We start from the raw sequence: 17,871 nt of genomic DNA on the forward strand, positions 1-17,871 counted from the left end.
CGAAAGTTTAAATTACCATTGGCTCACTGATCCCCTGTAGGAGTGACATCTACAGAAGTTAAAGGTCACTGTCCTAGTTACTCTTCTTTCTCTCTTCTGCAGTTAAAACTATTGTTACTTCCTCACTCATAAGAGAGGGTCGAACTAACACTTACTGAACCATCAAGAATTTCTACTGAGACACTCGTTCAGCAACTAAGACATTGCAAGAATTGTAAATTTAACTTACTAAGCAGAGGCTTAGTATACACTATGTTCTGTTCTGACGGTTAAATGACTCTGTTCCATAGCTTCATTCCCTTCTTCCAGTTTCATTTACATTCACTTTACATTTTACCCATGTATGCGCGATTGTGTGTGTGTTTTAGATTTTGCATTTCTGATTTATTTAAATAAAACTTTTTTACACATTTCACAAGTTTTGATTCTGGTCCCTGCTTTCAGATCAATGTCCCTTCAACAATGCTAAGAAAGTAATTTTTTTTTTGGCCAAGAAAATATCCTTTCTGAGAGTTCTGTGTTCGCTGGATGAACAGAATATTTATTCAGCTACATCAAGTTAATTTGATTAACTGATCCAAATTTATATTATAATATATATATATATATATATATATATATATATATATAATTAATTTAAAAAAAGTTATTTAACATGTTTATTAATTCTTCAATTTCCCTTTAGAGATAAATTGATCTATATGACTCATATGTGATTTTACGTCTAAAGAAAGAAAATAACCTTACTTCACATACACACAGAAATAAACTTGAGAACCAACTCACCGTAAACAATTTTATTGAAACTGCATTAATGCTCAAATTGCACATATTTTGGGGGCAAAATAAAATTAAGATAAACACTACAAGCCACTGACTCCACAACACATTATTCGCAACCTGAGAATATTCAGTTTGTTATTTCACCATATACAAAATATTAAATAGGCAAATACCTTGTTATCCTGTAACAATCTTATTACAAAACAGGTCCACAACATCTGACACTTTCTAGCATGTCTGTATATTAAATAACAATAAAAGATGCTCCAGAAATAAGCATGAATTATAATAATAATCACCATATTAAGAAAACAATGATCACAGCCAATCACAGTGACGCTGCTGTTTGGCCAAACAGGTGCAAGCCAATGATGTTAAATCAGCCCGACTGCCCGTAGAAGTGCTAATATGTTAGCATACATGTGCGTGCTTCATCCCAAAGCAGTATAAAAGAGGCTTTGACAAATGTTTATTTACGCTCTCTTACAGTTTAGTTACCGCACATGATTGAAATATGTTCATTAAAAAAGTACCACAAACCAAGCAAAACAGCACTATAATCACACTTGTATTACCTTACATCTCTTAGTAAACATTTTGCAATATTATGTTTAAGTGAGCAATTTACAACTGCTGATTTATGCTTTCATTTTAAAACATTACAAATGTAAATATCTATTATTCAGCTTTCAAATGAGACAAGTAATATCAACTCCTTACAATACAGATTTAAACCTCTCCATTAAATAAAACAGACGACTCACTGCAACTATAATAAAGCATTACAGCATTTAGGTTCATGAGGCAGTGAGCTGCATTTTATTAAAAATAATAAAAGTCAAAACAGTCACAGCTAAACTTGAAGCCCATCTGAGACCCCACTCAAAACCAACAGAAATCCTGAATTTGTGTTTCTCACACAGGACATGACTGTGGGATGTGCAGGCTTGTAGGCTTTTGTTCCCTCAAATCACATTTGTTTTTAAAGGTTGATTATTGTTCGACTGATATAAAAATATAAAATGTAACATGTAAAAATGTAAAACACTGAACAATAATGTAATTTAAATCTTTAATTGTCAATCAATCTTAACGTTTTTTTTTTAATTTTTAAAAATGCAGTTTTAGTCTATTCCATTCAATGTTTAGTGATCAGTAAGATCAGTTATGTGATCAGAAATGCAGTAAAAACAGTAGTGTGAAATATTTTTATATTAAAATGTAATTTATTTACATGAAGTAGCAATTATTATAATCTTCAATGTCACATGGTCCTTCAGAAATGATTGTAATATGTTGATTTGGTGCTCAAGAAACATATCGTATCACCGATGTTGAAAAAGGCTGTGCCAATTAATATATTTTTTGAAGAAAAGCTGAATTTCATTCAGCAAGTACGCATTCAGTTGATCAAAAGTGATGTATAAATTTCCAGTAGGGAATTCCTGTCTTTACAATTAACATTAAACTGTTAATATTATCACATAACATCTCAACACAAAACACTATTTAACAAAATAAGTTTATGCAAGTTCTTCATTAAATTTCACTCAGCAAAACCATCACTAGCATCAATACAAACATTGCTGTCATTGCTGCAGAGTTAAAGAGTTTCTGTTGGATCTGTTTGGCTTCATTGCAGATGGTGAGTGTACTCATTATATGACCAGGACAGATTTGGCCCTAAACAAGCAGTCCTTTCTTCGAGACCTAAAAATCAGATCCTGGCCTCAAAATATCGTGGCACATCACAGTGAACATCGATGAAAACAATCAGTCACAATCATACTGATAGAAAAAAGGCATCCTTTCAAACTTTCACAACAAAAACAGTTTACATTTAGCATGAGGCAGAGCAAGATTGCAACACACCATAAAAAAAGACAACGCACATCAAAGCTCACTGCAAAACATCTCAAATACACACACTCATACATTCACAGTGCTGAGGAGGACACAATTCCGTGCCATAGGAGTATTTTTTTTTTTGGTCAAGTACATCCTGTGAGAGAAGGAAATCTGATTGAAATATCAGACTACTTGGATGGACTGACAAATATCCTCAACATCCATCCTCAATGACGAGGTTAAATTGCAAATCGGTATCAGAGAAACAAGAAAGGCACCGATTCTCTCATTTGATTCAGGATGGCAAAGTATCTTTTCAGCTCTCAGGTAAGCGATCCTGACCCTCAACAGCATTCTTCAAACATTACAGTTAAAAAAAAAAAAAAAAGCTATTCAGACAGCAACAATCTCATGGCTACTGTGACTGTGGCAGTGTTTGTAATAATTACAGAGACTGCTCTGTAACCATAAATGCAACCATGATGTCTTTAACACCACAAATTGTGCACATTGATGCTAATATAAAATCATCATATTGCTCGTCTGTCCAGTTTAGTAATTGCACCTATGTTATGTTCCTTGCCTTACAGCTTCAGTGGATGCAAATAATAATAACAATAATAATAATAATAATAATAAAGTAATTTTTAAAAAAGGCGTGTTAATATGAACAGATCTGAGATATTTCAGAAGTTACAGGTATTACATGTGCACTCAAAGCTGAATGGTTTAAGGCAGAAATGACAGATCGAAGATAGAACAGGCAGAGATCCGATCATTCTCACAAACAAACGTGTGAATCGCAAAAAAGCGGAACAAACACCGAAGGCTGCTTTTACACCCTTAAAGTCAACATGAAATTGAACCCATTTGAACCCATTTTACTTTTGTAATGTGATATTTTTTAATGATGTATAATATGAAACTGGAAATTGACTAAAGAATGAAGTGAAGATTTCCATGAACGGTGTAAAAATCGATTGGTTAACTGGGGCTGGAATGAATTGTAAAAGCAATTTTCCCTTGTTAAAATGACTGATTCTTACACTATGACTAAAAATGTTTGATTACTGTGAATCAGAATTGAAGCAAATGGTTCTCAGCGTCAACTGAACAAATAAAAGATTCATTTGAAAGTGATTACATTAGTGTAAGTTTCTAAATATATATTCACTGTGAACTATATTAGCTGAATTTGAAGTAAAACAAGTAAAGGAAAATAATTAACATTCTGTAGTGAATGTACTGTAGGTGTTCTTACTGATCTATTTTTTCAAGATTAATCTAAAGGGTTTTTTTTTCTTTTGAATAAAGTGCACTGATGATTTATGCACAAGAACAGGAAGAAACCCGGGTGAGCTCTTAGGGCACCTTTTTAAAAACTCTGGGAGACACAGATAATGGATTATTACATTATGGCCGATAACCATTACTTGGCTAATATTAAAATAACATACAATTTTGTAAAAATAAATCAATCACTAAAAACAGAAAACAATCATTTCAAATGCTACATGTGAATTTACACATCACAAAATTATAAAGTATGTTTTAAATTTCATAAAGATTACATTTAACAGAGTTATTAAAATATTTGCGTTTTTAAAGACTAATTTTAGGTGAGTTTTAGATGACAGCAAAGGTAATCTAAATTTAAAAATAGGGAAATGAGAATGAAAATGAAAAATTTAATGTTGTCAGATGCTTCCTTTTTCAGATATTATTTTTTACTGATATATTGTGTATCCCAATCAATTATGATTTCATGTTGATTTTAAGAATTGACACTAAATCAGAAGAATACTCTCACCACCCCCAATACACACACCATGCTAGCTTCCCAGACACTGATTAAATAGCATGCCCAGGTTTGACTATATTATTGTGACAATTGCAACAACAACAAAAAAAAAAAATGTTATAATGATTTTATAATGTCTAAACATAAATCTAAATGAAAACCCATTAAGGTAATCATCTGCAGCCATCTAGTCGCTATAGTTAAAATCCTTTTGAATTGAGGTTATTGGCATGATATCATTGATGTGATAATGAGCAGTAAAAACCAGATCGCACATTCCATTTTTTTGATATGCCTAAATCCACAACTGGTTCAGTACTAGGCTTAAAATGTGTCTGGAAAACTAGCCTTATGGACAAGAGGTATTGCTCATCAATACAGACTTACCATCATTAACAAACGTAATACCCTGTCAAGAAACTAAAAATGATAACAAAATCACAAAACTCTGGATGTGCTGGTCCACTGATGTCACAAGTCCATGTGATCCCACTGAATACACACAGGGTTATAAGGCTGTTTCGGTCTGATCTGGTCCAAACTTATACAAAACTCAAGTCTTGTTCTAATCTCAATGCATACTCACATTTAAAGTTTGTTGGGAGGTCAAAAGAAACAAGAACAGACCAAGAGGGCAAGTGCTGCGGACAGGAAGTAAGGGACTCTGTAAATGTGCAGTGGACAAAAAGCAAGCATTCCCACACACAGCGGCAGCAGTAGATGGAGCATCAGATTAAGCATCAGTTTGCTGTAATACAAGTGTAAAAACAGACACACAGACTTGTTTTAAGTTTTTTTTTTTATAAATAACTAAAAACATTTTTTAATACTAAAATGTCTAAGACTTTTGCACAGTACTGTATATTTATTCACAACATATTTGTGATGATTATGAATTGTACTTAAAGTATAAAAGTCAACAAAGTACCGGTATATAACGTTGTTCTAGTGGTTTTTGGATATATTTTAATCCAAAAATCGTACATATTGTGCCTTTAAGCAACATCATAAATATTGAGATGATTTTAAAAGCTCTTTGATATGGCCATATTAAGCTTCCTAAAGAATGTGTCAGTAATGAACATTACTATTTTCAATTATGTAAAATGACATGACTGATTCTGTGAGGAATGCACACAAACCTGCGGAGGAGTGTATTTGTGTTACAGTTGATGAGCAGTACAGAGCTGATGAGCAGGGGCACAATGTGAGGCCAACAGGGGTCAGGATCCAAATGAACCCAATATCTGAACAAGACAAAAACACTTGTTGAAATTAAAAACAGGACTTGTATTAGAAAAAAATTCAGAACTTGCACTTTAAATTGTTTAAATTGCTCTGTTACCTGAAATTGTTCTTCCAGTGGATAAGGGAGGGGGCGCTAAACATCATGGTAAGAGTAAGCATTGTGGACAAACAAAAGTGGAGCTGCAGATCATCTCTGACGTCTTGTAGCGCTGATTCTGACAGTAAAGGGCTGCCGTTACATTCTTTATTCTTGCTGTGAGAGTCACTGCCATGAAAACCATTTTCTGTGTTTTGTGAAACTTTCTGGGGCGCCTGGTTTAACGAGAACAAAACATTAAGAAATTTCAGGTACTGTGAGCCAACTAGAGTAAAAAAAAGAAAGAAAGAAAGATAAATGATGTAAAATAAGGTATTTATACCAGGTTTAACATGTGGCTCAGTGATCTCTCTGTCATCTGTAATTTAAGCACCTGGACAAAAACAAACAAATCACAGGAGAATAAAATCATTATTAAGAAAACTGTTAATTAAGAGAGATTAGAGATTAAGAAAGAGAAATATTTTAACAAATATTACAGGCATCAGTAAGGAATAATTTCTTTAGTCAAGCATCCAACTTGAGGAAAACAGGTTAGAATACGCCTTATTCACGGCAGCGCCATCTTTGATTTTTAATGAGAATGAAAGCGAGACTGTGAGGGATAGACTTGCATCTCTTCAATGGGCTGTACTGTTATTTAATGTGTTTTCGGATTATTCTGCTCATGAAACACAGGACAAATATCTTTCTAAGAAATGTCAGTTGACAAAAAACTCCCGACAATGTAAGCTGTGGAAAATTGTAAGTAATCTAGGAGCTTTATTCCGGTTTTTACAGCGGATGCCATTGGAAACACGGTAAGTCTATCCCTCACAGCCTCACTTTCATACCTGTCATGGCGCTGCTCTGAATAAGGTCTATAATGATTTCTCTTACCAACCCTAACCTACTTTATAGTATGAAAAGGCCTTAAGGAAGAAAGGACAGATCACTCACTCTGTAGAGGTGGAGAAGAGTGGAGACCATAAGAGCCAGCGCTCCACAGGTGACGCCTCCAAGCACAATCAGAGAGACCATCAGGAGAATCTGAGTACGAAGACGAAGGGTGCCGCAGTCCCGGGACACTGAAGGTCTGCAATCACATACATGATTTGTGGAAACATTTCCGAAAAGACCAGCAGCTAGCAACTAGTTTCTATTGCAGAAAGTGAACAATTTCAGCTTTTAACTGCATTATGCTTTTTCTATTGTTTGTTTTTCTATTTTTGACACCTCAAGATACAACCATGTATATATATATATATGAAGAGTTCAGATGCAAAAGCCTCTAAGTGCCATTTGAAATTTTCTTCTAGAATGATCATTTTTATCAAGCTTGTATATTTAAGTTCAGTAATTTCAGTTAAATTGCAATGAGGATTACCTATTAATTGTCATTTAAGTGAAATTACTGAACTTGAATATATAAGCTTGATAAAAATCATCATTTTAGAAGAAAATTTCAAATGGCATTTAGAGGCTTTTGCATCTGAACTCTTCATATATATATATATATATATATATATATATATATATATATAAACACCTTGCATGTGCATTTGAAGAGTGTTAGCAAGGTTTTAGAGAGTCTCTTTTGCCCAGCAAGGTTGCATTTAGTTGATTAAAGGGTAACTTAACTCCTGCTTAACAGTTGTTCTGCCTGACTCCACCCACTGGCAATATTTTATAAAAAACTGGAAAAGTGGGCAGAGGCCAGTGTGGGGCGTACACCTGAAACACATCTCTCTGTAGGCAAGGGCGTGGTTAGCTGGTACTCTCTGACATCACAGAGTACCACAACTTTCTATTTAAAAATGCTATTTTACTACATTTATTTATTTACATTATTATACATTTCTTAATATTATCAATGTTGAAAACAGTTCTGCTTAAAATATTGGTGGAAAGTTATTCTTTGTAAGAGCATTTGTTTGAAACAGAAATATTTATAACATAATAAATGGCTTTACTCAAACTTTTGATCAATTTAATTTATTTATGATGGATAAAAGTATTAATTTCTTAAAAAAAAACAACAACTTCAAAAAGTGGATAAATATTAAACATTTTAACATTTAGATAAATGCATTGTTAAACTCACAGAATGACAAATGTGTCTATTTTTGTTTGTGGATTTAGATCAAAACATAAAACTTAATTCATGAAAAACATCTATTTATTTAAAGCACCTATTACAAAGCAATTATTAAGATGATTTTCACCTGTGCAGTGGAGCAAGAAAAAAGGACAGGAAGTAGACAAACACTCTGAGGACTGTGCTACCCCAGAATGCAATGGCTGCACCGACCACACAGAGCAGTGGGGATACCAGACGATGCCATTCCTGCACTTTTGGATCCTGGGATATGCTTTCCACAGAGTTTAGAGGAAGAGTATCCACCCCAGGAAAACCCAGAGAGGACCAGACATCCTGAAACCAGCTCTGCCTATAGTAGAAAACCCCTCGAAAAGATTAAAATGGAAGCACTGCCTTCACCCGGCTCCTATGTTTTGCAGAAAAACAGCGTCCGCATTCAAATACAGCAGATAGACACTGTGTCAAGACTCACCTGAGCAACAGCAGCAACAGGAGGACAGGCAGTTCCAGTTTGTGTACCTGTAATGATTTACTCATGGCTTCTTGCATTCCAACAGGATGCCCCAATCTTTTGATGGAGCTCAGCTGAGCACTGATCATCAGAAGAAGCACTACAGCTGAGTAGACAGGCAGAACTGGACCACAGAAACGTACAATCTAAAGAACAATGAATTCTTTTGAATACGAGACTCTGGGTTCAAAGTTAAAATTGGTAGATGAAATACCACAATGTAAGCACACCTGCCCAAGCACTTTGGGAAATGAAGTCCGAATAGACACCTGTAGAAAAACAATATGTCAGTTGTCTTACCAGTAGGTTTACCTGTGAAAAACAAGGGATGTTGATGAAATACCTTGTATTGGCAGTTGGGGGCAGTGTGGAGCTGCAGGAGGGCACTGGAGGTGTTGTCTGGGCGGCTGGTGTGAAGCATGCTGTAGATCTCAGATACTGAAGGAATACTTGGATTGAAAACATTTTAGAGTTTTAGAAGACAATCATTTCTACTGTAAAAAGATGCAAAAAGAGAGCTGTGGTGAGATGATGAAAGCTGGCTGATCATTCTACCTTGCCATAGCAAAGGAGTCTTCTTGAAACCAAGGTACTCTCACTCTGTACACACTGGGCAGTCTGTCTGTATAACACAACACGTACAGTATCAGACGTCTGGAATGACACCATGTCTTTTAAAACAACATGTTTAAAACGTCATGTCAACTGGTTACCTTTAGTGGTTTTGCAGTGACTCATGACTGTTATTCTGAAAGCCTGATAAACCTGAAGGAACACAAACTAGATTTCACATCTCTTCTCCTTTGGTGTATACATCTTATTTTAATTAAAGGATTAATGGACTACCAATTACTACTAATAATAGGAACATTATCCTCGAAAGACTTTATAATGCTAAAGATTATTATCGGATTTCTACCATTACAAACGCTTCTACTATCAAGGTTTCTGCAGGGTTTAGTCAGTCAAATTTAAGACTTTTTAAGATCATGATTTCAATTTGTGACCTACACGAATTACGAAAAATAACTTCCTGTCAAAAGTCTTTTTTTTTTTAATTGGCGCATGAACATTATCGACTATTTATCGAACTCTTGATATCGTTTTATAGAGAAAATATTATGTTGCGATAACGAATGAATGAGTATATCAATTTAAGACGTGGCTAAATGTAATTTATGACCTTGTATGGAAAATCCAGACGTTATGACTTTTTATGGCCTAAAATTCTTCTTATTAAATTTAAGATGTTTTATGACTGAATATTTGACAGATTAGAGGGATTAAATCCATTGAGAAGCTGAGGTTAACACAGAGAATGTTGTGAGTGATGATCACCTGATGAAAGTCTTGTAGCAGTAGTGTATGGAGCAGCCCAGAGGAGTTAATGCTGATGTCACTGACGGTCAGACCTGCAAACAATCACATTCAGGTAAAATGTTCATGTTCGATTCAGGTTTGCATACATACATTTGTTTTAAAAAGCAAGTTAGAATGACAGTATTTGAAACTGTATTTTATTCGACTATTACATTCTTATTTTATCTACCAAGTTAAAATGCCCTTATTATCTTTTTTTGGAAATGACCTTTCATGTAGTGTTCAATATAGCTGTTTGTAAATGTAAAATGTCTGCAATGTTTCAAAGATTAAAGTGCACAATACATTAGTTATTGTTTCCCAAAATAAAGAACTGATTCCGAACTGCCTGAAACGAGTCTTCAGTAATTCCTTCCTGAAGTAATTCCTACACAAACCTACATAGTTCTAGCCTGGATGCCAGCCCGAACCCTGCCCACAACATTTTTTTTAGATATATATATTCCGCTATCGCGTCTGTTGCAAAAGAAATCTACAGCACATTAATTTTAAAACAGAGCGGAGCAGAGAACTGGTTGCACTCATGGAGGACCAAGTTAAGCAATACTCATTATTTTACTAACTCTTTCAGAGTGCGTTTAGTTAAGTTCTGTTGACAACTATGCGTAGCTCTGCGTTGTTGCTCTGATTGGTTGTAGGTCTATCAAATTGAGTCCAGATTTTTTTTTTCCTGGTTCGGTTAAGACACGCCTCATAATCAAAGCCCTATGGAGCAGTATCAGTCTCACATTCTGACGAATGTCAGGCTAAAATAGGTCTGTAACAAATTTACATAATGTCAGCCTATGGTCTTCATTGGCTTCCAGCGAACAACTTCTACTTTGACCCACTATTAAACACTGTAGTTATAGTGGAGGCCCGAAAGAGTTTGTTTCGTGTTGTCGACATGTTAAATCCACTTTGTACGGACTTCCAAAGGATGAGGACTTAGCTCAAATTGATATGGTAAAACTGAAGCTCTTGTTACTGTTCGCATCACTGTTTACAATTGCTGTATAAGCCTCCATAGTCTCGTTGAAGCTGAAACGTCTCATAATGGGCGTCTCGTTTCTCAGTTTGCTTTTTTTTTTTTTTTTTACCTTGGATGCATGTTTTTAGAATACCTCCAAAACAAAATTAAGAACCTTAAAAATGGCATAACAGGGGCGCTTTAAATGTGCATAAAAATAAAAAAGTTCATGCGGCTGTCATTACAGAAAGAAGGGAACAAAAATACTAAAACATTGCTCTGGAGGAAAGTATCTGCTAAATGCCTTAAAAGTAAAATGTCAACAAATACATGTGTGTGATTTTGGCTCACCAAAGGACAGCGTATGAGGCACTTGCACTGAGACAGTCAGGCTCTGCTCTCTCTGCAGCTCACACTCCACTAAAAACTACAATCAGACAAACAAGCATTTAGAATGGATCTTTGAAATAGATCATCATGCACATCTTTTTTTGACATGAATAATTCAATGAATGTTTTAAAAAGAAAGATATACTAATATGGTCTGTCATGTACTATAAGTTTTCATAATGAACATGATAATGTGGACTGTAAGTTAACCTGTCCTCCGTTGGGGTTAGAGGCGTCAATGATGAGATGAGAGACCGACAAGAGTTCACTGATTTTCACTGTCACCGCCTATGAAAGAACAGACTGTTTATAGATCAAGTTTATTTTAAATGTAGTATTATAAGTTGTGTTTTTGCCTGTTTTGAAAGAAAAACTAGACTGACCTTATAGGCTGGAAGGAGCTCTGTCTCAGATGACAGATCTATTGCCTGAACACTAGAAAATGAGGAAAAACAGAGAAAGAAACACTTCACAAAGCAAATAATATAACATACTATAGTATACACCATCAACAATGGTCCAGAGTGCCGTCACGGATATGGATCAGGATGTGGACGCGATGCACAGAAAATGTGCCAACTTTGTGAAAGACATGCATTTGGATAATGTAGAAATTACTGGCACAGATTCTGTATGGGCCCTGGTCGTTTCCAATTAAAAGAGGATTTGAATTCATGTGGTTCACTTTACTCACCACATGGAGCCGCTCATCTGTGTGCAGCCGTACAGCCAGCTGGTCATTTCCTGTTAAACATGCAGAGATAAACGGAGCTCTTCAAAACATGCTTGAGAACATTTGCAATGAGCATAACTCATGACGGATACTTGGACCACAGCCTGCATGAAGGAAAAACTGTATTTTCCTGCAAAATATGTACTTTTTTGATATCACAATACTTTTTTTTTTTTTTATTTTACAAGCGTGAGCAGTGAGAATCCAAATGCTTTGCAAAATTAACAAGCGAGTTTCTTTTCTTAATTTATACTCAAAAACTAAATTCTACTTCATAATATTTTACCATTAAAATTCGTATATGAATTTACATTTAAATGCACAATAACACTGCAGATTTTCTTTAAGACTGGGACAGCTGACACCACATACAAATGTCAAAGGAATAGACTTAATTTCAGTGTAATGTTTGGTGACATTCAAATCAAAATGATACATTTAAGGAAAAAAAAGGGTTCTGAGTGTGACTCTGTTGGACTCCCTCACCATATTATTACTGCGGCAATGGAAATGACTGTAGGCTTTCCTTCGACTGGAGAGAGCAAACAGGAAGTACTTGACTTGAGCTTCCTGCCAAGAGGATGGTTTGCATCAGTGCAATGTTCAGAGAGAAGCTGCTGGCATAATTTTTCCCAGAGATGAAGAAACATATTGTCACCTTAGGGGCAGTGTAGAACAGACGGAGTGTGTTGACCTCCTTCCATGCCTCAGGAGGAGCTGGAAGGATGGATGAATAGATTCGGATAAAAATAGTAAGAAGAAAAAAAGAGAGATTCAGATATTATCTTCCAGCTGTGTGGAAAACTGATAAGACTATAAATATATGTTCACACAAACACAGACCTGAGAAAGTGACAGGATCTTCCTGTGATTCTCCAGGCTGCAGCACTGGGTGTCTAAAGAAGTGATAATTCAACACTGACATTCGCTTCTCAGGACTCTCTGTAAACTAAAGAGACGCACGAGTCAATAAAAACAACTTGAACATGAACATTAACATGGTATTGTGTGACCGACAACATCCGGACCTTCAAAAAAATGTCTTAAAACCCTTTTTTTTTCAAGCTTCCCCAATAAATCCGTATGCTCACCACGGTTTTCTCTGTTCTACACTTCCTCAGCTCTACCTTCATACTTTGTCGCAACTGTATATTTTGATAAATCATACAATTTGTCTTTCTTTGATTCATGTCAGTAAGTGTATGCTTGTCTCCATCTGTTTCGTCTCCTATTAGCAGACGGCTTTGTATTTGCTTGCTTGTTGTTTGTTTGCTATTTGTATTACATTGTGAAGCGACCTTGGATTCTTGAAAGGCTCTATAGAAATAAAAACATATTATTATAATAATAATAATATCTTCAGCAGGATTCTTTACTGACCAGGAGCTGTTGGTAGCTGCATTCTTCAAGACAAAGGCAGTGAACATTGTAATTTGTATAGATTTTAGGAGGCAGTGCTTAGAAATTGAGACAAAGCACCTGGCTGACAAAGAATCCGGGGGGCCAGTTGCATAAACGTAGCCATTATGTTAAGCCATTGTCACCAGTACTAATCCAATCCACATAACTATTCAAAGAATAGTAAAGACAAAGGGTGAGAGACTCAGAAATCGGACTCATTAGACTTACATGTACAATAAAGAGAACAGGACTGTCAGGAACCTCTTGCCAAATTCTCTTAACCGAATAGTTCATCTGATGTCAAATCTTAAATGCTAAATACAATGTACTTCCCCTTTGTTTTTAATGTGATGCTATGCAAGGATGTAAGATCAGAAGATCTTAAACAGATTCTTATATTTGTAATTCCACACAGTGCTCACCTGCCCAGTTTCAGGTTCAATAAGGTCGAAGAACGCCCGAACTGTGGCCAGAACCAGCTCCTTGCACCTTGTATGAAGCATTTGAAATTACAAAGAATGAAATTCACTAGCTGTTAAGAAGCTAAGTAGGTTAAAAGCTAAATAATTAGGCATCAGTTTTTAAGCTCAATGTTAGCATACAAAAACATACCAAACAATGGAAATATGATCCGTGGAAACCCATGTTCGAGGAACTGCAGTCACCTAAAACCAATTTACAAAACACACATGTAAGAACATAAAAAAGCAGGTTGTACTTTAAATATTCAGGTTGAAATATTTAACTAAAGATCAATTTTAAAGAAAGATCTCAAAGAAAATGACTTGTAGACCTACCACAACTGACATCTTATTGAGGTCATCAATGGGACAGGACAGCGCCGTCAAGCCAGAGCGCACTTGGAAGTCAAGGTAACCACCACCCACAGAGAGAACGGTTATATTTCGAAGGTCTTCAGCATTTGTGGCCCAGTGATTCCTGACTGTGGAGTAAAACTCTACAACAGACACACAATTCAGATGTTAGTGTACCAACGGTTTGCATCAACACTTTTTTTTTGTTTTTTTGAGAACGTAAAATGTACAATTATGCAAGTCCATACGTTCAAAAATTTGGGGTTGATAAGATTTTTTAATCATTTTGAAAGAGACTCATGTTCAGCAAGGGTACATGTATATGATCAAAATTGCAATAATATTGTCAAATATTATTATAATTAGAAATCATTGTTTTCTATTTTAATATATTTTGAAATGAAATGCAAAGCTGAATTTTCAGCATCATTACTCATCTTCAGTCAGATGATCCTTCAGGAATCAATATGGTGATTTCGTGCTTAAAAACATTTATATTATTATTATTATCAATGTTGAAAACAGCTTAATATTTTTGTGGATACCATAATACATTTTTTAGGATTCTAGGATAAATACATTTCAAAATAATATCTTTTATAAAAAAATTTTTTTAATTGTTTTCATAACATTTTGTTCTCAGCAGCTAAATGTCTAGCAGTATAATCATTTTATAAATAATAACTGTATGTGTGTCTATAGGTTTTTTTTTTTCCTACCCAGTATATAAGGGTCAACAGACAGGACAGGTGCCTGGTGGGGGGAGGCCTGGGTGATGATGAGGCTGACCAGCCGTGGATTGAAGCGTGCCAGGGTGAACAAGGCTCTAGCCACTACTCCACCCATGGAGTGACCCACCAGAACCACACTTGTGGGGGGGTCTGGACGGTCCTGCAGCCATGACAATGTAGTAAAAAGACCATTAGTTTGGATGTGGATAACCTACTAAAAGCAGTGAGCTTTAATTACTAAATCAATAAAGGCTGGAATACACTACATGACTTTTAAAGTCTGGCATCAAACACTTGCTGACTTGCAGAGGGAAAAACTGGGCATCATACACTTCACAAACGAGGATCATAGTCACACCGGACTTTCACGTTATTCACAACACAACAACAAATTCACACAGAAACATGCATCTGGTTGTAAGGAGATACATGGCAAATAAAAACAATGTGTTATTTTTTTTAATCTTCCACCTGGATGGAATCATAGTCATAGTCTAAAAATCAAAATCTGTGCACATCATACAAAATCTGCAGAAAAAAACTTCCCAAAATCTGCAGACTCACTCTAACTTTCGGCAACAACCACTGTCTCCTCCAGACTAAAAATTACAAAAAAAATGTAATCTTTTATAAGCATATATTTTGTGTGTGGTCAACCCAAAACCGATACTGGAAAGATAATGTGATCATTACTGTTACTCTTAAACCACAGTGCATACTAACAAAAGTGTAGAACACTGTAATTTGTGATCTGTAATTTCAACAAAGAGACAGAAAAGGATAGAAAGGAAAGGGTGAAGGAAATAAAAATAAAGGAAAGAAAGAAAATTAAGGAAAGTGGATGTAAAGGGTAAAAAAAAAAAAAGTAAAGTAAAAAGGACCCCTTGACCTCTGACCTTATAAAGGCGCAAGATGGCTTTGATGCTTTCATGTAGAAACTGAGTCTGTCTATGCAAACTGCCCCCGTACAGGGCCACCAGCTCCTCGTTGAAGTCAATTGTGAACACATTCATATGGATCCCTCTCTCCAAGTTCTCAGCCTTCCTCAATGCCACTGAACCCAGAGAACGAGCTGCAAGAGAGAGTACAACAACATCTTCGTTATGCAATGAGCTGTTACATCTCACTTTCTCCATTTGCTATTTATAATCTGAAAGTTTCATTTGCATTGGGAGATGGGACAAAGTCAGTAGGAGGATCAAGATTGACTGAACAAACAAACAGGTTTTCTGTCACCCAGCTGTCAAAACCCAGCCAAATTAAACAAGGCCAAGCTATTTATATCACCTATAAGTGTAGATGTGTTGATTGAGATATTGAGGAAAAAAACAGTTCCAACTCACCTTGCTTGTAGCTGCCCGCATTCCCAGGCAGGAAGAGCACAGGTGCGCCAGTGAGCTTGAGTCCTCTGGTCTCCTGAGCATATGCGCCCTCTCCATAAAGATACAGGCCATATGATGGGTACTGGCGCGCAACACGCCTCGGAAGCGGCAGGCGCTGCAAACGCAGGTGCGCAATATGACAGGTGTAATATTCACGCGGAAAGGATAATAATGCTAGACCACAGACAAATCGAGTTGTGGAACAGGATTTCTGACACAAATGCAACTTTAAATGAATGTACAGGGTTTGATGGAGGTTTGAATGAGGATCACAAGTGTGACCCCTTATACCAATGTTTTGCCCATAAACATTGTGTAATGAATGACTGATGTAGCTAATTAGGTTTGTTTATTATTGCCAAAAGAATAGGCAGAATGACAGGCAGAGATGGGCATAAATACATGGCAATGAATTTAAAATATTACAAAATACTGTGTGGGAAAATGTATTTAAATACAAATACAAGTACTGTGTGAAGAAAAATTATTTAAATTTTACTTTATAGTAAGAATATATATCATGGTTTCACAATTCTTAATATCTTAAAATACATCAATATCATAAACTGAATTTCAAACTCTTGAGGCTTTTTTTTATTCCTCTTCAGGTAGTCCAATTTTTTTGCAGGTATTTTTCCCACTTGTCTGTTCTCTTTTTATGTTAATGGAAGGTAAATCTGAATAATGCACTATTTTAATTTTAATCAACAAGTAGAATTGATGAAGAAGTAGAACAAGTAAATGCGATATCCTCATTCCAGCTCACATGAATGTTGGGTTAGGGGAGGGGGCGTGTCTGAACTAGTTAAGTTGATGCACGAAACCAGAACTCTGATAGGTTGACTTGCTTAGTATTTTAAGACTGGTAAAGTATTTTACATATTTTCAAAATACAAAAATATTTTCTTAAATGTATTCAAATACTAATTATATTATATAAACATTTTCCAAAGGCTTTAAAATAGAAAATAGCATTTTGTGTTTCAAACACGTATTTTAAATACATCTGAAATACTGCCCATCCCTGATGACAGGAGGAACTGATGGCCTGTCAGTGAATTGTACACACTAGTAATCTTAGCCAGTATGTTGCCCTATTTAACGTTACAAGAAATGGTGCATTTTGCTAAATGCAAATCAAACATATCAAGAAAACAACAGTGATAGTGATACAGTGATACTCACTCGGTATTCTGGGTACTCGAACATGTATGTCATGCTGCATCGATTCTCCTCGAAACTAAACAGTAATTCCCGCAAACCCACGAGCAAAAGCCCAAGAGCAAAGCCGTAAAACGCGTATACAGCGAGTCTCATTTCTCCACAAAATAAGCTTGATTATATTCACAAATTCATTGTAATTGTGTCTCCTCTTTCCTCGTTGTAAACCCACACTGTCTGGACGTCACGGCGCAGACAGGGGAGTTAGCCAATAGAAAAAGGGAATGTGTTCTAGGTTTGACCAATCAGAATTGAAAGTGGGAGGGATACCAGAGAACAGTGGGATCATCGTAGAAACATTCTCCTCTATTTAAAACGCAGAAGAAATCGCTATGGTAAATCGAGGGGGAGTCCATCATGTCACCTTGAATAAGTTTAAGGCATCGCACGATTAAACATCAAATATCAGTTAGTCATCTTGCAGTACTTTCATATTGACACCATACGACTTTATATAATTGATAAAACATTAAACATCGCAATTTCTTTAATTACAACCAC

General features: G+C 35.7%; 1 protein-coding gene across 2 annotated transcripts; it reads right to left on the minus strand.

The window, feature by feature from the left end:
• Positions 1 to 782: 782 nt before the first annotated feature.
• pgap1 (post-GPI attachment to proteins inositol deacylase 1) lies at positions 783 to 17,669 on the minus strand. 2 transcript variants are annotated; one of them, XM_039648978.2, is made up of 27 exons: positions 17,335 to 17,669; positions 16,111 to 16,264; positions 15,664 to 15,839; positions 14,756 to 14,927; positions 14,019 to 14,179; positions 13,834 to 13,886; positions 13,644 to 13,710; positions 12,664 to 12,769; positions 12,479 to 12,537; positions 12,307 to 12,390; positions 11,782 to 11,831; positions 11,471 to 11,522; positions 11,298 to 11,375; positions 11,049 to 11,124; positions 9,707 to 9,780; positions 9,082 to 9,133; positions 8,924 to 8,990; positions 8,712 to 8,817; positions 8,599 to 8,637; positions 8,330 to 8,514; positions 7,982 to 8,206; positions 6,717 to 6,852; positions 6,100 to 6,150; positions 5,778 to 5,992; positions 5,575 to 5,679; positions 5,019 to 5,180; positions 783 to 4,924 (listed from the first exon to the last, which is right to left on the minus strand). In XM_039648978.2, exons 1-26 carry the CDS (start codon positions 17,464 to 17,466, stop codon positions 5,039 to 5,041), a joined length of 2,817 nt encoding a protein of 938 aa, XP_039504912.2. In that variant the 5' UTR covers positions 17,467 to 17,669; the 3' UTR covers positions 783 to 4,924; positions 5,019 to 5,038. The 2 variants fall into 2 exon arrangements, with proteins under 2 accessions (XP_039504912.2, XP_039504911.2); XM_039648977.2 differs by having other exon boundaries at positions 783 to 5,180; positions 17,335 to 17,668.
• Between the last annotated feature and the right edge of the window lie 202 nt (positions 17,670 to 17,871).

Source organism: Pimephales promelas, chromosome 7, assembly GCF_988280905.1.
Source record: "Pimephales promelas chromosome 7, fPimPro1.hap1.1, whole genome shotgun sequence".
Taxonomy (NCBI): domain Eukaryota; kingdom Metazoa; phylum Chordata; class Actinopteri; order Cypriniformes; family Leuciscidae; genus Pimephales; species Pimephales promelas.

Coding starts and splice junctions, on each gene's coding strand:
- pgap1 (XM_039648978.2), bottom strand. CDS start 17,466: ATGAGACTCGCTGTATACGCGTTTTACGGCTTTGCTCTTGGGCTTTTG. Junction 8,818..8,923: donor GACTCCTTTGCTATGGCAAG/GTAGAATGATCA, acceptor TTTCAATCCAAG/TATTCCTTCAGTATCTGAGA. Junction 8,638..8,711: donor CCCCCAACTGCCAATACAAG/GTATTTCATCAA, acceptor GTTTTTCTACAG/GTGTCTATTCGGACTTCATT.